Consider the following 24,092-nt stretch of genomic DNA (forward strand, 5'->3'; position numbering starts at 1 on the left):
GAACACATATTCCAGGCAGTTCTGTACCCTTTGTGAGACTGGGCGCGGGCCCCATAAATCCCAGCAATTAAAGGGCATGACTACATCCTAAATGGCACCCTATTCACTACATAGCTAACTACTTTTAACCAGGGTAGTGCTACAAATCAAATGTTATTGGTCACATACACATGATTAGCAGATGTTAATGCGAGTGTAGCGAAATGCTTGTGCTTCTAGTTCCGACAGTGCAAAATGATCTAACTAGTAATCTTACATTTCCTCAACAACGACCTAATACACACAAATCTAAAGGGATGGAATAAGAATATGTACATATAAATATGGATGAGCAATGAGCCTATGAGCCCTGGTCAAAAGTAGTGCACTTTGTGGGGAATAGGGTGCCATTTGGGACGCACACCGTCACTCTGCTGCTGCCTGTGCTACTGTTGCAGGGGAGACCGGTGCCTTTGATCCTGGACCAGGAGGAGAATACTGATGAGGCTGGGGAGGACCAGGGGACTACGGGCAGTTTGGAGGGGTGGGGACTGAGGGACAGCAGTGACAGGCGTGACAGTGAAGAGGGATAGGGTGGGAACAGGGGAGCTACGGTATTGGGGGACTGGGCTGGAGGGGTTGTATGTAGCCTCTTATGAACCATCCTGATCTCGCAAGCTTAAAGGCCTAGTGCCTTCAAAAACATGATTTCCTGTATTTTATATATACAGTATTTCCACACTATGAGGTTGCAATAATACTCCGAAATTGTGAAAATTATGATAATGCCCTTTTAGTGTAAGAGCTGTTGAAAAGACTGCCTAAAATGTCAGCCTGTTTGGGGGGGATGGTGTTTTAGCCTGCCTGGTGACATCCAAATCTTTCTGCCAATGACATCCAAATCTCTCTGCTAGTTTTCAGTGTTTCCCTCCCCACTCAAACCACTCTTAGACAGTCCTAGCAAAACTCTTGCTTGAGAAATTGCTCTTTGCTTAGAAGCTATTTTTATTTATTTTTGACAATACAGTAAGGTAATTAATTGTTACCACAAAATGATTTGGGATCGAGATAAAAACGGCAGCATTGGACAAGGCTAGCGAGTGGGGGCATGAGGGACTGATGAAACTGGGGAGTCACAGCCGGGTCCAGGAGGGTGGGGTGGGGTGGTGGTTGGGGGAACTGAGGGGTGACAGTGAGGGGTTGGAGAGTCACAGAGGGGCTTAGGGACAGGGGTGACAGCGAGGATAGCTGGTGGGGGGGAGCTATGGTATGGGGGGCACATGACGAGGGGACAGGGGGTTACTATTACAGAGTGACGATGGGGTTTGAATCTTTTCTCTCACAACCAGCATCAACACGGTTGTTGTCACAGTAACCTGATTTGTGTTTGCTCTACTGTAGGACTCACTTCATCACCTTTCTATGTGCCATAATGGTACTGTACTCTTCTCTTACTGTGTACAGGGTCAGCACTACCTACCTATGCCTTCAAGGCTTTATTAGACATTTCTTCACAGTTTCGGTGCTGTGGTATCACCCATAAGGGGACTTTCCACCAATAACTTCTAATAGGCCTATAAATAATCCTTTGTGAAACCAAATGTATTTCACTCTCAGTTGAGGTAACAATGACTGTACATGTACAGTGGGGCAAAAAAGTATTTAGTCAGCCACCAATTGTGCAAGTTCTCCCACTTAAAAAGATGAGAGAGGCCTGTAATTTTCATCATATGTACACTTCAACTATGACAGACAAAATGAGAAAAGAAAATCCAGAAAATCACATTGTAGGATTTTTAATGAATTTATTTGCAAATTATGGTGGAAAATAAGTATTTGGTCAATAACAAAAGTTTATCTCAATATTTTGTTATATACCCTTTATTGGCAATGACAGAGGTCAAACGTTTTCTGTAAGTCTTCACAAGGTTTTCACACACTGTTGCTGGTATTTTGGCCCATTCCTCCATGTATATCTCCTCTAGAGCAGTGATGTTTTGGGGCTGTTGCTGTGCAACACGGACTTTCAACTCCCTCCAAAGATTTTCTATGGGGTTGAGATCTGGAGACTGGCTAGGCCACTCCAGGACCTTGAAATGCTTCTTACGAAGCCACTTCTTTGTTGCCCGGGCGGTGTGTTTGGGATCATTGTCATGCTGAAAGACCCAGCCAATGCCCTTGCTGATGGAAGGTGGTTTTCACTCAAAATCTCACGATACATGGCCCCATTCATTCTTTCCTTTACACGGATCAGTCGTCCTGGTCCCTTTGCAGAAAAACAGCCCCAAAGCATGATGTTTCCACCCCCATGCTTCACAGTAGGTATGGTGTTCTTTGGATGCAACTCAGCATTCTTTGTCCTCCAAACACGACGAGTTGAGTTTTTACCAAAAAGTTATATTTTGGTTTCATCTGACCATATGACATTCTCCCAATCTTCTTCTGGATCATCCAAATGCTCTCTAGCAAACTTCAGACGGGCCTGGACACGTACTGGCTTAAGCAGGGGGACACGTCTGGCACTGCAGGATTTGAGTCCCTGGCGGCGTAGTGTGTTACTGATGGTAGGCTTTGTTACTTTGGTCCCAGCTCTCTGCAGGTCATTCACTAGGTCCCCCCGTGTGGTTCTGGGATTTTTGCTCACCGTTCTTGTGATCATTTTGACCCCACGGGGTGAGATCTTGCATGGAGCCCCAGATCGAGGGAGATTATCAGTGGTCTTGTATGTCTTCCATTTCCTAATAATTGCTCCCACAGTTGATTTCTTCAAACCAAGCTGCTTACCTATTGCAGATTCAGTCTTCCCAGCCTGGTGCAGGTCTACAATTTTGATTCTGGTGTCCTTTGACAGCTCTTTGGTCTTGGCCACAGTGGAGTTTGGAGTGTGACTGTTTGAGGTTCTGGACAGGTGTCTTTTATACTGATAACAAGTTCAAACATGTGCCATTAATACAGGTAACGAGTGGAGGACAGAGGAGCCTCTTAAAGAAGAAGTTACAGGTCTGTGAGAGCCAGAAATCTTGCTTGTTTGTAGGTGACCAAATACTTATTTTCCACCATAATTTGCAAATAAATTCATTAAAAATCCTACAATGTGATTTTCTGGATTTTTTTTCTCATTTTGTCTGTCATAGTTGAAGTGTACCTATGATGAAAATTACAGGCCTCTCTCATCTTTTTAAGTGGGAGAACTTGCACAATTGGTGCCTGACTAAATACTTTTTTGCCCCACTGTATGTTTATCGAAGGAAACATTGAAAATGACATTTGCCTGCATCAGCACCAATACCACCACTACCTCATGGACTTGTGAAATCTCCAGTACATGATCTGTCACAATCTACTGGCCTGTATTGTGCATTACAGTCCGTGGGTACTGGGCAGGAGCGTTCCCACATTCATTCCCAGTTGCTGACGAACATAGAAATCATAACTATACAATGCTGACCTCTGCTGGCAATGATTTAGGTTTGTTGAGCCCAAAGAGGTAGATGACTCTAGTGTCCAAAAGCTTGTTTTAGCATGGGCAGCTCCAGGGCCCGCAAATCAGTTGGACAGGCATTTGATTTCCATAGGGGGGCACATTTTTTTCATGGGACATTCTATGTGTGCATGCACTTGAGCATGCACAAATTATTTGAATGGGTTTTATAGTAAAATTGTAGGGTGGCAAGTAGCCTAGTGGTTAAGAGCGTCAGGCCAGTAACTGAAAGGTTGTTGGTTCAAACCCCTGAGCCGACTAGGTGAAATATTTTGATGTGCCCTTGAGCAAGGCATTCAACCCAAGTTGCTTTGGATGAGAGTGCCTGTTAAATGACCTAGATGTCGGCAGAACGTTTAAGTTTGGGGAAGCTTACAATTTATCCTACCGATCTGCACGGCAGTTATGATTTTTGTGGAACTGTTTCATTTCAATAATGACAGCCTATCAATCAATCAAATGTATTTATAAAGACCTTGTTACATCAGCAGATGTCACAAAGTGCTATCCTGAAGCCAAGCCTAAAACCCCAAACAGCAAGCAAGATGTAGAAGCACGGTGGCTCTGAAAAACTCCCTTGAAAGGCAGGGTTTCTAGGAAGAAACCCAGAGAGGAACCAGGCTCTGAGGGGTGGCCAGTCCTCTTCTGGCTGTGCTGGGTGGAGAAAACATCCATCATCAACTACGTAAAAAAACATAGGCCTATAAAGCTGACAAATATAAACCTGATGAAAATTCAGGACAGGTTCTTTCAATGCATTCATCTGTCTACTCCATCTGTCTGCCTCCTTTTCTACAGTATCTGTCTTGAGCTACCTCTAGTGAAGTGCGACATTGACCACGATTCCATCCACAGTTGTTATGCAAGTAAAGTCATGTTGTGTAAAAAGAAAGATTTGTTTGTTAGACATGGTGGGATCTTTATGTGTTGGTAAAATTAGTTATGCAGGAAATGACAGTGGCAATGCCTTTATGCGCAAATATTGATACAACAACCATCCTTTTGAAGTACATTTGGAGTCACGCAATGATATGGTGTGTGGTCCTCCCACTACGACTCGGGAAACCATGTAGTTTATTAGGCCACAGACAAAATAAGTTATGATAAACCTCACAGTGATGAGTTTGATGCTGCTTTCCAATAAATATCGAGTGTCTTTTTCTGGTGACGTGATGATCTATGCTTGATCTCCATTTGACATCAAAAGAATATTCTCACTCTTATCCATAATAATCTCAAGACCAGGCACATGTGCTATTAAACCAACAGTTTTTGTGACAAAACTATGGTAGAGTTGAAAATGCGATGGAAACACATTGAACTTTAGATTTTTATTTGCTACATGAAAACCTAAGCGAAAATGTAAATTGTACAGTATTTGCAACATGTCATCACGCACTGATTTTTATCCAAACCAGGGGCACAACCTTCACTGGTGATTCTGAAATTGCATTCTTGTCCCCCCCTGTTTTATCATTGGAATGTGATACAAAACAAGGCAAAGGTGTGCGTCAGGAACCTTGCGGACGCCTCCGAGCGGTCGGATAGGCTGTTTGGAGTGTTTATCCGACTGGATTAAAAAAAAAATTATGTCCCACCCACTTCTAAAACCAAAGTTGCGCCTGTGGTGGAAACATACCACTTGGTGGGAAAAGGGACATATTTTCTTTATGCAGATCCCTAGAATATTTGCATGAAAATCTGTTGCCAATTGGATGGAAACCTAGCTAGTGTATCAAATCAATCAACTGGGTCCAACCCAAATCTGTCACACAACATTGTATCATCTAGCCCAGTGGTTCCCAAACTTTTTATAGCCCCGTACCCCTTCCAACATTCAACCTCCAGCTCAAATGTTGTTTTTTGCCATCACTGTAAGCCTGCCACACATACTATACGATACATTTATTAAACATAAGAATGAGAGTGAGTTTCTGTCACAACCCGGCTCGTGGGAAGTGAAAAATAGCTCTTTAAAAAAGGGCACAAATAATAATATAATAATAATCAATCATTTTGCTATTTATTCAACCATCTTACATATAAAATCTTATTTGTTAATCGAAAATTGTGAATAACTCACCACAGTTAATGAGAAGGGTGTGCTTGAAAGGATGCACATAACTCTGCAATGTTGGGTTGTATTGGAGAGAGTCTCAGTCTTAAATCATTTTCCACACACAACCTGTGCCTGTATTTAGTTTGCATGCTAGTGAGGGCCGAGAATCCACTCTCACATAGGTACGTGGTTGCAAAGGTCGTCAGAGTCTTAAAATCGCAATTTGCCAAGCCAGGATACAGTGGCTTCTGATTAAATAAAATTTTCACAGAACCACTTGTTGCAATTTTGATAAGGCTCTCTTGTTCAGATATCAGTAAGTGGACTGGAGGCAGGGCATGAAAGGGATAACAAATCAAGTTGTTTGTGTCATCCGGTTTGGGAAAGTACCTGTGTAATTGCACACCTAACTCACTCAGGTGCTTCGCTATATCACATTTGACATTGTCCGTAAGCTTGAGTTCATGACATGATATGACATGCCATACTATTTTTGTCCAGACAGCATCAGATTCATGGTCTACACATACTGAGACAGAGGGGCGCTGTTTCGCTCGCTCAGATGCTTTATCTGAGATTGAGATGTGCCTTTCTGTGGGCGCTTGTCTCGGTCAAATTAACAATGAATATTTCAATATTTTATTTGGACGAGCATGGAGGTAGAGCAGGGCGGGCCAAGCCCCATAACGCTGGCCCTGGGCAGCGCCATTGAGGACTTTCCCCATTTTGAAGTAGTCAACTGGGTGGGACCTCCTATGGGTTAAGGAAGGATCACATTATTCCATCCAGGTCACCAGGAGAGATTATCAGCCAACATAGCCGTGGGAAGTAGGGGTGCTGAGGGTGCTGCAGCATCCCATGAAAAATCATAATTAAAATAAAAAAGTCCTTTACTGGTCCTTTACTAGTCCTGTATAAAGGCCCGATATAGCCATCTGTAACGTCAGCAAAAAATAAAAATAAATCGTAGATCCCCCACCCACAAACATCTTCCTGCAGGCTATGTCAGCCAATGAATTATACCTCTAAGCACACGTTCCATAACTGCAGGTGGCAGCAAATCGCCAATCTTGGATTTATACCAGTTCAAGCAACATGCTCCAAGTGGCAGTGTGTACCCTTTCAGTTTGTTTGCCAATTTATAGATATAGAAGAAGAACATTTATTGAAAATGGAGGTGGGCTCCATGGCGCTGCCGTGCTCTCACAGGCGCCATAATGGGACAGATACAAAGATGCGATGTCTATCTAAGTCTATGGTTGAGCCCCCAACTTAAACTACAGTAGGTAGACATGTTCTTGTTCTTGTTCATGTTCATGAACTGCTCGATCAAAATAAACCTACACATAAAACATGCATCCCGTTTTTCTTTTTGACTGGTAGGCTTTCATACTGTAATGACTGATGCAAAGTTCAGCTACACAGTTGTTACACGCTACCTATGCACAATGTAAACAGTTGCAACGATAATAACCTGTGCATAACTGTACCTGCTGCTCATGTCATTACAAATACGTAAATAGTTGCAACTGTATGCTTGTGTGTGTGTGTGTGTGTGTGTGTGTCCACGCGCGCGCAGAAGTGCATTGCGAGAACCTGTCCTATAGCGTCACTCCGCGAGCCACACACGCACCTCTGATTGGCTCATCCTTCCACTTCTTGCCAATCAGAGAGCCCCGCTCGCTCCAACCGCCACACGGTTGACGGACCGACGTAGCCGGAATTCCGCATCCTGATGTCAATGGCCTTAATTGGCTGTCCCTTGTCCATAGGGAGCCGTTACTGACCGCTAACCAGGTGTTGCCAGTTTTGCGCTCGTCAGAACCAGCTGTTTCGATCTGAACTCTGAAGACAAGACAGACACGACAGACTGCCACTTATTTAAACACCTCGAAGATTAGAAGTAGAGAGCACTCAACTCGAGGGATTCCAGAGTAACAGAAATATGGATTTGTTTGCGGTTCTGAATTTGGACGAAGTGTCCCATGGACTGGCTGGTCTGTCCATGTTTCCATATTTCGACACGGCGCATTACGTTGTCTCAGTGATGGCACTGCGAGAACAGCCAGGTAAGCAAAGACCGTTCCAACGGCGGATTGACATTGACCGGTCTAGTTCACCACAGTATCCCAGCTATAACTGTTATAACGCTTTATCTACTAGCCGATTGACTGTTTTGCTTTCAATATTTTCATGACAATAAGGCGAGGCTTGAGTACTACACTTTTTGCTCCCTGGTGACAGATTTCAGCCTCGAGTTGCCGCCACACCAGACGTGTCAGTACGCGTTCGGTTAAGCGTGTGAGAACGTTAAACTTGAGAGCGCGTTCCACACAATTCAACGTTTTTGGCCACGTTGAATGTTGACGTAGTCTACCGTTATGTTTTCATTTTCGAAATAACCACAGCTGGGTGGCATAATGATCTTAGGGAATGGATAACTGCTGCGGGATTCATTTGAGAATTGTCATCCCTCATATAACAAAAGTGACAAAGTTATGCAGTTAGTCCTAGCTAAATCTATTTGTTTTTATCTATTTGCTTAGTTGACTTTAACAAGGTCGAGTCATGCCGCTTTTGCACACTTTAAGTTCATATAGTGGACAGTGATTGTGCACACACACACACACACACACACACACAATCCCTCTCCCACAAACATAGTGAGATTGTGTATTGTGCTGTATCAGGGCGTGGGGGCTAATTATTTAAGATTAAAACTGTAGCCTGAACTGTATGTAACTGGAGATTTGCAGATATAAGATGTTTGCTACTCTGTGCTTGAGAAGGGAGGCGAAAGACACCCATCAATTGAATGGGCCTCCTCTCTGTTTTGGCATCAATACTGCCTCAAGACTCACAGATGGAAAAACGTGACCCAAATGTAGATTATGACCTACATTAGGCTATAAATGGATAATAACACAGAATGTGTGATTTAGAGAATACAAACAACTACTGTAGCCTATTCTTCATGAATCACGATAATGTTGTTTATGTTAAGCTTAAAGGTCAATGAAAGTAAATTAGTAAATGGCATGGCCGTATTGACGTCATAGAGATGTTATCTTAACATTTACAACAAACACCTTATCACTGGCACTATCCATTGTGATATAGGTAGCAGCTACAGTACAGGCCTACTGGACATCGGGTTGCCTGACACTATGCCAAGTCTGTTATATTTATGTCACTCTTATAGTGGCTCAGTTTAGAGACCGGTGGAGTTTTACAATTTCAATGTTGACCTTTTCCCCAAACAAACCAGACCTGAGTTCAAAATAAAATAAAAATATTCAAGCATTTACTCTAGTCTGTCTGGAGTGCCAGATGAATAGTTGCATTTTTGTGACTTTTCTATTGGTTCCATTGCGGCAGGCAAGCTCAATCAAGCCCAGATAAAGAATTTGAAATGATATCTAATAATACTTGAACCCAGGTCTGAAACAAACAGCAGGGTTAGAGCTAGTGTGGCTTCACTGACTTGTGTGGCATCTCATTCCCTCTGGCCTGTCAATACCTCAGCTGCTGCTTATCCTATAGGCTATGATCTGCATCCCAAATGGCACCATATTCCCTACAAAATTTGGAATAGGGTGTCAATTGGGGTACAGTCTATGTCCCACAGGCTTCCTGGGTGTGAGTAATGGAGGGGGTTGCCCTCGTGCAGTTTTCCTCTGCTGTCAACCTCCCAAAATATCACACGGTCACCCAACATGCACCAGTGGTCCTAATATAACCCCTCCCCTGGGTGTGTGGAGAATGTGTGTGTGTGTGACACGATATGGTCATAGCCTTGCCTGTATTATGATGGCTTCTACAACACAGAAAGCCATATTAGTGGAATCTACAGTCATATCAGGGATCAATTCTAGAACTTATGCCATAGAGAACTTATTAGATTCTAAGTTCCAAATCCTATTTTCTCTCAGAAAGGAATGTTCCAAAAGAGCCTGTTCTTGTCCCCTCTGTCTTCCATCCTGTTCTGGCTGGCCTTCATTTTTATACAGCACTGGATCTTGTCATGATTCCCACAAAGCACTCAGACTTGACATGTTTCATAGAAATAACTGGCAAAGCACCACTGATATGTAGATGGTGTTTATAATAAACACCAAGTATTTTTCATGAGCACTTTATACAGTTATTATACAGTTATTTCAAGCCGTGTCCAAACAAACTTCACTGAGTGAGTTGTGCAGGAAGTGGGAGGTCTGTCTGCCATCTAAAATGGAAAAATGCAGCATTAGTTCATTCTGTGTACAGTCTGTAATCTAAAAAGAAGTTCCCCATCAAGTTCTCACAGAGGTGACCTAGCCCAGAGAGATAGACACAGAAAAACAAACGGACTGAGAGAGAGAGAAGTCACTCCCGTACTCTGAGGATTCTGTGACGTTAAACTAGTCTCTCAGAGCGACATACATCAGTGTTTTCTAAACGGGGTCTAGTAACAAACCGCAGCTCTATAGAAACCCAGTAAATGAACCCGGTAGACCGGAACAACAGACAGACAGGGGTTACACCACATTCTGTTCCTTCCTGTTTGGGGAGAGTGCACGTGAGAAATCCGACTGGGGCCAACTCTACTCACCACAACAAACTACATAGCAGCACGACACCAGGATGTTGTCTTTGCTTTACCCATAACTATCCAAGGAGGCCAGCCTGACAGCGAGATCAGATTTGACTTGTAAATGCCCTCTGAATGCAAAATGTGCTAGTAACCAAGGTTTCTCGAGGCATGGTGGTCAGGGTGAAGTGTACAGTGTCTCCTGCACAACCTAAAAAAGCTAAACCTCTGCAGGGTTACTCTTTCTGCTGGTTTGCGACGAGAGATTGGATTCCAGCAAGCGTTCCTTTTTGGGGTGTAATTTGTCACACTGTACCTGTCCAAATGCAAAAGTAAAGGGGTCACAAATGTCACAATGGAAACATGGTAAACACTTCCTGTCTTTTATTGGGGCTGTATATTCAACAGGCAAATACTGTGATTCACGAAAGGAGAAGCACAGCACTTTACATGATGTAATTCAAATGTTTTAGGCTTTCTCTTGAAGCAAAAACTCAACAACCCACACAATGAATATCCCTAGCTGGCAGCATAACCAGTTCACCCATTCTCAAGGGATTCTCAGTGTGCAAGGGATAGACGACTCAACGAGCTTCAATAATTACAGAGATGCAGGGGAACGTATTAGTTGACACAACCTCTTGTTTACTTATGCTAAACGGGGGGAAGCAGCCTTCCTTAATTTTTGTTGCTTGGCTGGCTCTGCTGGCTCTGCTGCTTTTATAGCCCTCAAGGCATGACCTGCTTTTCAACTACAGGAAGCTCATCACAGCTAATTTCACACGCTGCTGCTGTATGTGGAGAAACACACTGCTCCAGTGTGTCCAACTCTATTTCTCTGCTGTCTGATCAGTTCTCACAAGAGAAAGAAAGCCTCTCTCTAAACAGTGCTACGTGTTACCAACACTATACCTATGCTCAAGCGATATAACACCTACAGTAGATGTTGTGTACACATTTACATACATGTCATTGAACTAACTATCTGCACTATTTATCATTGAACTCTTTTGTATAGGCATATTCATGAATGTTGTGCCTTTTGGTTATGTTACAGGTTACAGTATGTTTCCCAGTAGACAGGTATGTTACTACTTCATAAGTACAACTTATTACTACATGTCATTACCGTAACAATCCCATCCACCTTCTATTAAAATCCATCCAGAGTCATACAGTATGTATAGACTGTATACAGTATATGGCTCTGAGTAAACTCATCTTTAGAGATCCACTGTTGACAAATCTTCTATCCAGAAGGCTTTGTCCCAGATCTGGTGCATGCATGGCCGCCGCGCTTTTCTTTGTTTGTTTATTACCTTCATTTAACCTAGCCTAGTCCCAGATCTGTTTGTGTGGACTTGCGAACTGTTTGGTGTGACAACTCTCATAGGAGTTGGTAAGAGAACACAAACAGATCTGGGACCGGGGTATATTTAAACGGGTAGGTTAAATATTTCACCATAACAACCTGTTAAGCTTTGTTGTGTCAGTGATCCGAAGGAGCCATGGTTACACTGCTCCTCCTGCTATCACAGTGATTTAACTGTTTACTAAGCTCGTTAAAAGGTTGTTACAGCTGTTATAACCTTCCGTCAATTGACCACGACCTGCTTTCAATTGATGGTTTGCATGACGGCAGTTTGATTAGGGATGTTGTTGATGTGCTGTAACCCCGACTTGAGTTGCAACATCAACTACCTTGCTCCAACGGCAAACGCCGCCGACCATGTAGGCTGTCAGTTCTGGTGTGTGTGTGTTCAGATGGGTACTGTTGCGCAAAGCTGAGTGTCCATCTATAGTGAACTGTGATGCACAAGATACATTTTCATCCGCTATTGACTGGTTGTGCAAATGGTTGTTTGGTGACGCCTGAGATTTGGAGTTGTGTGGAACTGTTGGTGTATGTTTTGTGTGTGTTTATTTGCTTTGTGTGTATTTCTGTGTGTGTGCCAACTGTGTACTGTCACTCACACTCTCTTGGAAACAGGTAATCACTAATCCGCATTGCTTGATCTATATCATATCATGTGATATGTAAACCGTATGCTAGGAGCCCTGTGATTTGATAGTTACACTGCAGATACGGTTGAAGTTCCTCCTGTAAAACCTCTCTCCCCTAACCACTGTTGGATGTGTGGTTGTTTGTTGGAGTTTGGTCAAGGCATTGTTGCTACCAACTCCAGACCACACATGATTTCTCTCTCTCCACTGTTTCCAATTTATCCTGTCAATAAAACCCTCAAAATAGAGATTGATTTGTTTTAGAAAACACAACAGGATAAAAACTACTGTCGTTTTTAATTATTGAGACAATGGGAAGTGTCTTATAAAGGAAGCCTTAGTTGTGTTCAAGAGAGAGAACTCTAAATAACACAGCTTCCTAGTTGTTTGTGCTCAGGGCAGGAAGCTTCCTTGCCTGCCTCTCCAGGACTCTTTAATCTCTTCAATCCCTCAGATTAACCAGGCTGGCATTACAGGATTTAGTTAGCGTGGTGCTAACCTTGAGACCAGGAAGTAGACTACTTGGGAACTGGCCTATTAAGACTAGGAAGGGCCAGAGCCTAGGTGCTAAATATGGCTCTGAGAAGGGCCTCCGCTATGTACATCCTATGGTCACATGGTGGACTGGACTGGTAGGAACTTGATCCTGTACTTCAGCAGACTCCATCAACAATCATTTTCCGGACCACCTCCCTCCCTCCACTCAAGCCATTAACTTTTTGACCCTCCATCTTTGGTGACCAAGTGGTTGCAACTTGATCTTGTACTTGACTAGTATGTTTTCACCATGTGAACATACTATATTTAGCCATAATTTTTAACATTTATTTGTCAGAGTAGGTGTGGTTTATTAGCTTGTTTGCCACACTGTTTGTGGTGTAATGACCTTTTGGCTTACCTGAGTGACCCAACTACCTGTGTCTGTCCCTAATACATAGACTTCCACTTTCTTACTAGTTGATCTAGAATTCCTTCCTTTAAGAGGCAGTGACCATAGTCTGAGTGAAGGAGACAATACTTATCTTAATTGAGCAGATACCAGCCCTAATCAACAATCAACTTTTGAGCTCTTAACTCTGCACTTTACTCTGAAGTCCTAGAAAACTGATTCTCATATCTGTATCAAAATGTGTGTAGGTGAGACGAGCACATATCCTAGTCCTGTGGCTGACCTGGTTCTCAGTTCTATATCTACTGTAGTTAATATTTAAACTGCCCTGGACACATTGTGTCATATGTTATATTGCACTTTATTTTACTTTATCTAAAACTAACCGCTGGGGGCTGGGTTTCAGGAGCTCTGGATGTGGCGCGGAGGAGCCCGTTTGCCTGCTGGTTCAGTTCCATGCTCTACTGCTTCGGAGGGGGCATTCTCTCAGGTTTCATGATGGCTGAGGCCCCCATAGCCTTCCTGTCCAACAGCACCAGCGTTCTCATGGCCTCTGTCATATGGTGAGTGGAGAGGGGGGGAGAGATGGAGTGTGGGCTAGAGAGCGAGGAATCACAGGAAAACAGCCCAACATGCAGTGTCTCTGGGAAAGACATTGGAATACACACTAGAATACTGTGTAGACCCTGAGAACCAATGGACCATAGATTCTCTGTGAGGTGTATCCAGACTGGGAGAGCCTCACAGCAGGGGAAAGGGCTGAATAAAATACACCTATTAAAACATTTTAAAAAACGCATCTACCATGCTTCCTTTTCAATACCATAGTGTTTTAGTGCCCTCTGCTGGGGGGAACCCAACATGCATACTGTATGCAACATTTGCTTACTGACTGAACTGTGCTGTACATTATTTTTAAACAAGGACATTTAAGAACCTGTCTTTGTCAAATCAAATCAAGCTTTATTTATTTCGGACATGGAATGCAACGCAATTTGCTTTACAAGAAAAAATATATATAAAAATTAAAAAAGCTTAAATATTTACTACACAAGATTTTAAACTAAATAGTGACACAAACTGAACAACTAAAAAGCACCCGTAGGAAAATAAAAGCTAAAAATCTGTTTTTTAAGATCTCTTAAATATGTCCACAGTTTCAGCTCCCCTCTGGTTAGCTGGCAGGCTATTCCAGAGGCTGGGGTATAACCACTGAAGGCTGCCTCTCCAGGCCTCTTGGTCCTAGGCTTTGAGAACTTCTTCAGGGTAGGGTCTAACTATTTTTCTTCATTTCCACCTGACTGACGTGTCCAAAGTAAACTGCCTGTTGCTCAGGCCCTGAAGCCAGGATATGCATATAATTGGTACCATTGGAAAGAAAACCCCTTTGAAGTTCGTAGAAATGTTAAAATAATGTAGCAGACTATAACACAATAGATATGGTAAGAGAGAAACCAACCTGAAATTCCAATAGAATGTATAGGGGAAAATGTTTATCTAGCTCCCAGTATGCAATTCCTATGGCTTCCCCTGGATGTCAGTAGTCTTCGTTCAAGGTTTCAGGCGTCTTTCTTCCAAAACGAGGACGAATTATGAGTTTTAGTACAGGGATACAGTCTTGGAAATCAGTCTACGTGCGCGGGACGAAGAGGATGCGCACCTGCTAATATCGTTTTCCTATTGAACATCTTTCCATATGAAATATTATAGTTTTAATTATCCTAAAATGTATCTGAGAATTAAATAAAGGTATTTTGACTTGTTTTATCGAAGTTTAGCGGTAGCTTTTTGGATTCCTTTCTCTGCATGTTGAATGACTGGATTACTCATCGATGGCACCAACTAAAGTGACTTTTTGGGATATAAAGAAGGATTCTAAACAAAACGACACTACATGTTGTAGCTGGGACCCTTTTAGATGACAAATCAGAGGAGGATTTGAATTTATGAAACCTGTGCTGGTGGAAAAATATTTTGATGTGGGGCGCAGTCCTCAAACAATCGCATGGCATGTTTTCGCTGTAAAGCCTATTGTAAATCAGACAGTACAGTTAGATTAACAATTTAAGATTTTAACCGCTATAAGACACTTGTATGCTCCTAAATGTTTAATATCCATAATTCGTATGATTATTTATTTGAATTGCGCGCCCTCCAGTTTCACAGGAAGTTGTCCCGTTAGCGGGACGCCTAGCCTTAAGACGTTTTTAAAAGGCCAGAGGACCTGAGGGACCGACTGAGTACATACCTTAAAAGTATGTCTGACATGTATTGGGGTGCACAATTGTGGATGGATTTGGAAACCAATAGAATGTTAAAATTAATTAGAAATCTCACAGGCAGCCAGTGCAGAGACCTTAACTGGTGTAATGTGTGCTCTCCATCAGTGCCCGTGCTGCAGCATCCTGTATGTAGTTGACCAATGGCTTTCTTGGGTAGATCAGACAGGAGAGCAATACAGTAGTCAAGCCTGCTTGTAATAAAAGCATGGATGAGTCTTGCCTGTATCAGCCTGAGAGAAACGGCCACACCTTGTTCACATTCCCAATGTTTGATTTGGATTCCCCTTTGATTACCTCCTCTGTGCTTTGGCTCCAACAAGTACCTCAGTCTTGTCTTGATTTAGCTGGAGGAACTTGTGTGCCACCCAGGTATTTAAATCACTAATAGTCTAATCATTTATTTGTGGAGCTAAAATCCTCTGGTGAGACAAATGTAAAGTCGTGTATCTTCTGTGTAGCAGTGAAATAAATGTTGTGCCTTCTTATAATGCTGAGAAGGGGTAACACACATATATAACTGAACCGTACCAGACCCTTGTGGAACTCCACATGTGATATGTATTTTCCCTGAGTTATGTTCACCAAGGGTGACAAACTCTCAACTGGTTTTAAATAGGTCCTAAACCAATTTAGAACTGAACAGGCGAGACCAACCCACCTGTCCAGAAGGACATCGTGGTCAACCGTGTCGAATGCAGCACTTAGATATAAGAGTACAAAGACAGAGCGCTGTTTGGCATCCGGGTTGGGTCTAAGATCATTTACCACTTTAAATTAAATTTTAGTTACCTTGTGGATTTTAGTAGGCCTATGGGTGTTTTGATAACATACACTTGTGTAACAGAATATGCAAATAAGTGGGTAAATGACCACACAGGAATTAGCCAGTCCTGGTTCCAGATCTATTTGTGCCATGCTAAACATATACAGCAATGTTGACCATGGGATTTGGCAAGATGGCACAAACAGATCTGGGACCAGGCTATAATATGTAATTATTCAATTACACTCAAGGTAATATATACTGGGGGCTCCCGAGTGGCACAGGGGTCTAAGGCACTGCTCCTCAGTGCAAGGCATCACTGCAGTCCCTATTTTATCCCCGTTATAATGTGGATTGGAGCAGCAAGGTGTTTTGCTGTAATATATTACTCACTACTTCGTGAATGTATATTGTGTGGTTGTGGGAAGAATTGAGTGAAATACCGCCCTCTGCTGGCCAAATAGACTGCTTGCTGTTAACAGACAGTATAGCTGGGGGTTTACTACAGTAAACTGAATGTGAACATGGAGCTCATTCTCAAATGTCTGCCGGTGTGTGTGTCTGCGTGTACATACATTTCTGTGTGAGTCCTGGCTTGGATGCATATGCACGAGATAAATCATAGTGCCTTTTTACAAAGCTCACTAGAGCGTGGATCAGTAGTAATAAGAAATATACAATAAAAAAAGGACTTGTACAAACAAAACAAAAAAAACAGGCTCTATTGATATAATAATATAATGTATGTGTGTGTGTGTGTGTGTGTGTGTGTGTGTGTGTGTGTGTATTCTAGGTACCTGGTGTTCTACTGCCCCCAGGACGTGGTGTACTCCTGTACCACCTTCTTCCCCCTGCGTCTGGTGCTGACGGGTATGAAGGAGGTGACCCGCACATGGAAGGTCCTGGGGGGTGTGGCTCAGGCACACAGCAAGTACAAGGATGGACTGCTGGTGATGATCGCTATAGGATGGGCTAAAGGTACAGTAGGCATCTATTGTGAATGCATAGTCTGATAACCATACAGATTCTGACAACCTCTGGCCACTATATGCTATGCTAAGGTACCACTGTGTGTATACAGACAAGCATGCAAAATATGCCCATATATATATATATATATATATATATATATATATATATATATATATATATATATATATATATATATATATATATAAAAAGATATATATATAAAAAAGACAATTCCCAACGTTGATGACTTTCTGCAAATCCAATCGGTTTCCCACGTTAATCCAATCGGTTTCCCACGTTAATCCAACGTCATCACATTTAGCTGTTGTTGAAATGACGTGGAGAGAGCGTCGATTCAACCAGTTTTTGCCCAGTGGGTACGTTGTGTGCAAATCCATTTGGAAAGTAAAGCCTTGTAGGTAGTCATTCATAAGACGCGTTTGAGAAATGTAATGGATATCAAAACCATTACTGTTGTCGTTGTTAATGTCCTGAGTTTTGGTCCTTACAAATGTTTCTACATAACATGAGGTTAAGTTGACACTAATTGAAATGAAGCCCGGAAGCCTTTACAAACACTATATTATTAGTATTTATTTAGCAACAAACAAACTCATTGAGTTGACTTTTTAGACAAATTACTGGACCGAAAGAGTATAATGCAACTAGCCTGGTCCCAGATTTGTTTATGCTGTATTGCAAACTCATATGGTCATTGTCATGCCAAACAGACCACTGGAGCTGGCAAGACTGCACAAACAGATCTGGGATCAGGCTACTGTAACAGCCCAGGACAATTACACAGCCTTTACTTCTCTTTCTCTTCAGGTGCTGGAGGGGGTCTGATCAGTAACTTTGAGCAGCTGGTACGAGGAGTCTGGAAGCCAGAGACCAACGAGCTTCTCAAGATGACCTAGTAAGTCTCCTCTACCAGTGCTCGTACTTGGATCTGTGTGATGTTGTGCACAGAAACCCAGTGACATAATTGGAGACTCACTGAGTGACAGATCTGTTGCTGACTGTGTTGGCTTTGAATTTGATCTGTTGTTATGTGATACAGTCTGTCTGGTGGGCTTCTCCCTATTCTGAGACAGGAGAGCGAGAAAGAGGAGATCCTGAATGCCTACCCGCTGTGACTCACAATCTGTTCGGAACCACAATGGTGAAGTCATGACATCTGAGTTGACCGCTGACCTTTTAACCTTTGTTTGTGCAGCCCCACTAAGGTCACCTTGATAGGAGCGGTGCTGTTTGCCCTGCAGCAGAACCAGTACCTTCCTGTCCAGAAACAGCACCTCATGCTGCTCTACACTGTCTTCACCGTCGTCAACAAGGTCAGTCACTGACCTAACCCTCAAAGTCTAACCCTAGCCTCAACCCTAACACTATAGGACTCGTATGTTTATCGGACCCAGATCAAGCCTAGACATGAACTAATAAAGCATAGTCAATAGACGATCTCAGCTGAAAGTTGTTTTTTAAACACAGGAATAGGTTTATTCATCTGGGTCTGGGAAAACTGCCAGGACATAAAGTTTATGGAAGTCAAACAACATTCTTAAATATATTAAGTAGTAGTGTTCGCCATGTTATTTGAATGACCTACCTTTATCATTAGCTATGACTCAACATTAGTCTTGGTGTTGCCCCAGCAGGAGATTTTTGTATCGTTTTCATCTTGTTGCGTCATTCTTTCTCAATCCTCTCACACTGAGGTCTCCTGCTCTCGACTCTGATTAATCTAAGCACTGTTTTTCAGAACTGTCTCAAATGTTCATTTGGAGTTCACCGGTCAACTCACTAAAGTTGCATTTAATCTGATTAAGCATCTGTTTACCTCATTAGTCATTTTTGTAGTAGTCAGTGTATTCTCATCACTCCACCCTCTCTTTCCTCTAAATCCTTCCACCCCCTCTTTTTTTCTCAGACAAGGATGATGCTGACCGGCTCCTCTTCCTCACCCTTTGCTCCCATCGAGTCTGTCGTATACAGCACATTCTTCGCTGGTCCGTCACCATCCTCATATACCACCCTCACCACAGAGACCGAGACCCTTGTAGTGAAGAAGCCGTCCACAGCCACTAAGAAGGGCATCAAAGAGGCCTATGAGAGCCTGAACGGAGCAGCCCCAGGCTCCCCGTCCAAGACTGCTGCACACAAGAGGGGAAAGGGCTCCCCGAAGAAGGCCAAAGAGCAACCGGAAAGCACTGAAACAGAGAGCAATAAGAAGAGTGACTAGTGACTGTATACTGAACTAAATAGTCTATAGAATGGACAGCCACTTAGCACACTAGAATTTGTTTGGTAAAGGCATGGGTACACTTAATATGGCTGCCAGTTCACCCATTGGTAGTACATTGACTTGAATGGGGATGTCCATTCTATAAATTATATTTCTATGCTGTGATGCCCTCCTTGTCCTGTGACACCGTCATCCTGTGATGGGTCCCAATTTGTTCACTACCCCACCCCCTTGGTCCTAACACTTTGATGTGTGTAGATCTGTAAGGTGTAAGCAATATGGTGAAAGCTTCATCACTACTTGTATATACTTATTCAGATCTTCAAACATCAATTATGGCTAGGGTTGCAAAATTCCTGCAACTTTCAATAAATTCCCTGGTTTTCCTGAAATCCCAGTTGGATGATTCCTGGAATCAGGGAATAAGCAGGAAATCTGGAGTCTTCCAACCAGGACTTTTGAAAACCTAGGGAGATTATTGAAGCTTCCAGAAATGTTGCAACGCTAGTTGTGGCCAAGTGGGAGGAAATTGGGGACCGGCTGAATGAGTGCAAATATAAACTATGCTGATTTTAATATTATACAGTAAATGTATCTATTTGACTATTTTATATTGAAGTTTGATAATCCTTTTCTAATTATGCGTTGATGAATCCAGTCTTTACTAAGGGATAAATACTGTCCATGATGCTGATCGATGACTGTCAGCCACTGTTTAACTGTATTTTAATATTCAATATTCTGTTTTATTGACCTGTGTTTCCTTCTATGAAATGTTAAGATTTTACATATAGAGTTTATATAATTATTACTCTAGATGTTCTATTTATACTCAAGGAAATGCACTTGAATTACACATTTCTAAATGCAATGCCTTTTGGTGCACTTACTCTTTTGTGAATGCTTCAAAGTCTCTTGAGCGCTTCAAAAGTACATGATCACGTGCACTTTAATCGGAGTCCTTGTCGTTCTCATACAGTAACACCGAAATGCAAACACTTGGACATTTGAAGACATTTGTATGGTAAAACCTTTAGTTGATAACCTTTAAGTTCATACAAAGATGTTCAGATTGGAGAACTATTTTCAGATACAACGTCTCGACGCTCTGAGACGACCTACCATATTTCTTCAATTATATTCTCACCTTTAACAATGGCTCGTATTTATCTTATTGAGAGCTGTGGTTATGTCCAGGGCAAGACCCGTTTAACGAGGCCAAGGAAAGGTCCGATTTTAGCTGAGAGTAACTAGTGTGCAATAATGCTGCCCTTATGTGTCTCGGTCTATTGGTTGTGTTTTCCCTAATGTCTTTGGAACAGTAGAAACTATTGGAGCTCACAGATGTAACATTTCTATCTGTAAGACAAAGAGTGAAACATTGCATCATTGTAGCATCAGAACTTGATTGATAGCTCACCCACTTTCACCACCTTCGGAAAAGAAAATCTGGAAATCTTTCAAGTTCACAAAATAACCTCAGAGTTTGGAAAGGAGTCCCACAGGAATACAAATTAAGAACAGAGGTGGTGTTCAAACTCTAGTCGTAAAGGAGTCTTGTAGCGGATATCTGTCTTTCTAATGCTCACAGTCCACAGAGGTGCCACCACCTCTGCATGTCAATTAGTGTCATCTCTGTGTTTGTGTATGACTACTTCCGCGAGTGCTTGTGTTCATGCTCGGTGTGTATGTGACTCTAAGGGTGCACTCTGAGTCCTGGGTAGTTAAAATCGCTGTCTCTCGCTCTCAATTCAATTTGCATTATTGACATGACTTAACAATGTACATATTGCCAAAGCTTACTTTGGGATTTACAATATTAACATAATGAATAATAATCAGTATCGTCAATGGGACAACAGTAACAATAACCAAGGGTCAAAATAAGCATACATTGAACAACAAGGACATGTGCAGGTTGGTTGGTTTGTCAAACACTGTCCCTCATCTAATGGCAGGCAGAAATGTAGTGCGCTGCCAACCCACATCTCTCTGCATCCTCCCCCAACAGGACGGGTAGCCTATCCTCATCAGAGAGGTCTTCAATGTAGTGCGCTGCCAACCCACATCTCTCTGCGTCCTCCCCCAACAGGACGGGTAGCCTATCCTCATCAGAGTGGTCTTCAATGTAGTGGGCTGCCAACCCACATCTCTCTGCGTCCTCCCCCAACAGGACGGGTAGCCTATCCTCATCAGAGTGGTCTTCAATGTAGTGCGCTGCCAACCCACATCTCTCTGCGTCCTCCCCCAACAGGACGGGTAGCCTATCCTCATCAGAGTGGTCTTCAATGTAGTGGGCTGCCAACCCACATCTCTCTGCGTCCTCCCCCAACAGGACGGGTAGCCTATCCTCATCAGAGTGGTCTTCAATGTAGTGGGCTGCCAACCCACATCTCTCTGCGTCCTCCCCCAACAGGACGGGTAGCCTATCCTCATCAGAGTGGTCTTCAATGTAGTGGGCTGCCAACCCACATCTCTCTGCGTCCTCCCCCAACAGGACGGGTAGCCTATCCTCATCAGAGTGGTCTTCAATGTAGTGCGCTACCAACCCACATCTCTCTGCGTCCTCCCCCAACAGGACGGGTAGCCTATCCTCATCAGAGTGGTCTTCAATGTAGTGCGCTGCCAACCCACATCTCTCTGCGTCCTCCCCCAACAGGACGGGTGGCCTATCCTCATCAGAGTGGTCTTCAATGTAGTGCGCTACCAACCCACTTCTCTCTGCGTCCTCCCCCAACAGGACGGGTAGCCTATCCTCATCAGAGAGGTCTCTCTGCGTCCTCCCCCAACAGGACGGGTAGCCTATCCTCATCGGAGAGGTCTCTCTGCGTCCTCCCCAACAGGACGGGTAGCCTATCCTCATCAGAGAGGTCTCTCTGCGTCCTCCCCCAACAGGACGGGTAGCCTATCCTCATCAGAGAGGTCTCTCTGCGTCCTCCCCAACAGGACGGGTAGCCTATCCTCATCAGAGACGTCTCTCTGCATCCTCCCCAACAGGACGGGTAGCCTATCCTCATCAGAGGTCTCTCTGCGTCCTCCCCCAACAGGACGGGTAGCCTATCCTCATCAGAGAGGTCTCTCTGCATCCTCCCCCAACAGGACGGGTAGCCTATCCTCATCAGAGAGGTCTCTCTGCGTCCTCCCCCAACAGGACGGGTAGCCTATCCTCATCAGAGCGGTCTTCAATGTAGTGCGCTGCCAACCCACATCTCTCTGCGTCCTCCCCCAACAGGACGGGTAGCCTATCCTCATCAGAGTGGTCTTCAATGTAGTGCGCTACCAACCCACATCTCTCTGCGTCCTCCCCCAACAGGACGGGTAGCCTATCCTCATCAGAGTGGTCTTCAATGTAGTGCGCTACCAACCCACATCTCTCTGCGTCCTCCCCCAACAGGACGGGTAGCCTATCCTCATCAGAGTGGTCTTCAATGTAGTGCGCTGCCAACCCACATCTCTCTGCGTCCTCCCCAACAGGACGGGTAGCCTATCCTCATCAGAGTGGTCTTCAATGTAGTGGGCTGCCAACCCACATCTCTCTGCGTCCTCCCCCAACAGGACGGGTAGCCTATCCTCATCAGAGTGGTCTTCAATGTAGTGCGCTGCCAACCCACATCTCTCTGCGTCCTCCCCAGCAGGACGGGTAGCCTATCCTCATCAGAGTGGTCTTCAATGTAGTGGGCTGCCAACCCACATCTCTCTGCCTCCTCCCCAACAGGACGGTAGCCTATCCTCATCAGAGTGGTCTTCAATGTAGTGGGATGCCAACCCACATCTCTCTGCGTCCTCCCCCAACAGGACGGGTAGCCTATCCTCATCAGAGTGGTCTTCAATGTAGTGGGCTGCCAACCCACATCTCTCTGCCTCCTCCCCCAACAGGACGGTAGCCTATCCTCATCAGAGTGGTCTTCAATGTAGTGGGCTGCCAACCCACATCTCTCTGCGTCCTCCCCCAACAGGACGGGTAGTCTATCCTCATCAGAGTGGTCTTCAATGTAGTGGGCTGCCAACCCACATTTCTCGGCGTCATCCCCCAACAGGACGGGTAGCCTATCCTCATCAGAGTGGTCTTCAATGTAGTGGGCTGCCAACCCACATCTCTCTGCGTCCTCCCCCAACAGGACGGGTAGCCTATCTTCATCAGAGTGTTCTTCAATGTAGTGGGCTGCCAACCCACATCTCTCTGCGTCCTCCCCAACAGGACGGGTAGCCTATCCTCATCAGAGTGGTCTTCAATGTAGTGGGCTGCCAACCCACAGCTCTCTGCGTCCTCCCCAACAGGACGGGTAGCCTATCCTCATCAGAGTGGTCTTCAATGTAGTGCGCTGCCAACCCACATCTCTCTGCGTCCTCCCCAACAGGACGGGTAGCCTATCCTCATCAGAGAGGTCTCTCTGCGTCCTCCCCCAACAGGACGTGTAGCCTATCCTCATCAGAGAGGTCTCTCTGCGTCCTCCCCCAACAGGACGGGTAGCCTATCCTCATCAGAGAGGTCTCTCTGCGTCCTGCCCCAACAGGACGGGTAGCCTATCCTCATCAGAGAGGTCTCTCTGCATCCTCCCCCAACAGGACGGGTAGCCTATCCTCATCAGAGAGGTCTCTCTGCGTCCTACCCCAACAGGACGGGTAGCCTATCCTCATCAGAGAGGTCTCTCTGCGTCCTCCCCCAACAGGACGGGTAGCCTATCCTCATCAGAGAGGTCTCTCTGCGTCCTCCCCCAACAGGACGGGTAGCCTATCCTCATCAGAGAGGTCTCTCTGCGTCCTCCCCCAACAGGACGGGTAGCCTATCCTCATCAGAGTGGTATCTCTGCGTCCTCCCCCAACAGGACGGGTAGCCTATCCTCATCAGAG

At 44.1% G+C, this 24,092-nt stretch overlaps 1 protein-coding gene across 1 annotated transcript; it reads left to right on the plus strand.

Annotated features, from left to right (window-relative positions):
* Nucleotides 1–7,224: 7,224 nt before the first annotated feature.
* Nucleotides 7,225–20,112, plus strand: tmem38b (transmembrane protein 38B). Its single transcript, XM_024380974.2, has 6 exons — nucleotides 7,225–7,588; nucleotides 13,389–13,545; nucleotides 16,821–17,005; nucleotides 17,828–17,915; nucleotides 18,216–18,333; nucleotides 18,927–20,112. Exons 1-6 carry the CDS (start codon nucleotides 7,465–7,467, stop codon nucleotides 19,236–19,238), a joined length of 984 nt encoding a protein of 327 aa, XP_024236742.1. The 5' UTR covers nucleotides 7,225–7,464; the 3' UTR covers nucleotides 19,239–20,112.
* Nucleotides 20,113–24,092: the final 3,980 nt, after the last annotated feature.

The sequence above is a fragment of the Oncorhynchus tshawytscha genome, linkage group LG20, assembly GCF_018296145.1.
Source record: "Oncorhynchus tshawytscha isolate Ot180627B linkage group LG20, Otsh_v2.0, whole genome shotgun sequence".
NCBI classification, from domain to species: Eukaryota; Metazoa; Chordata; class Actinopteri; order Salmoniformes; family Salmonidae; genus Oncorhynchus; species Oncorhynchus tshawytscha.

What these genes read in the sequence shown, in the direction of transcription:
- tmem38b (XM_024380974.2), top strand. Translation starts at nt 7,465, where the DNA reads ATGGATTTGTTTGCGGTTCTGAATTTGGACGAAGTGTCCCATGGACTG. An exon ending in CTCATGGCCTCTGTCATATG is followed by an intron (nt 13,546 to 16,820) that starts GTGAGTGGAGAG and finishes TGTGTATTCTAG; the next exon opens with GTACCTGGTGTTCTACTGCC. An exon ending in TCTTCACCGTCGTCAACAAG is followed by an intron (nt 18,334 to 18,926) that starts GTCAGTCACTGA and finishes TTTTTTTCTCAG; the next exon opens with ACAAGGATGATGCTGACCGG.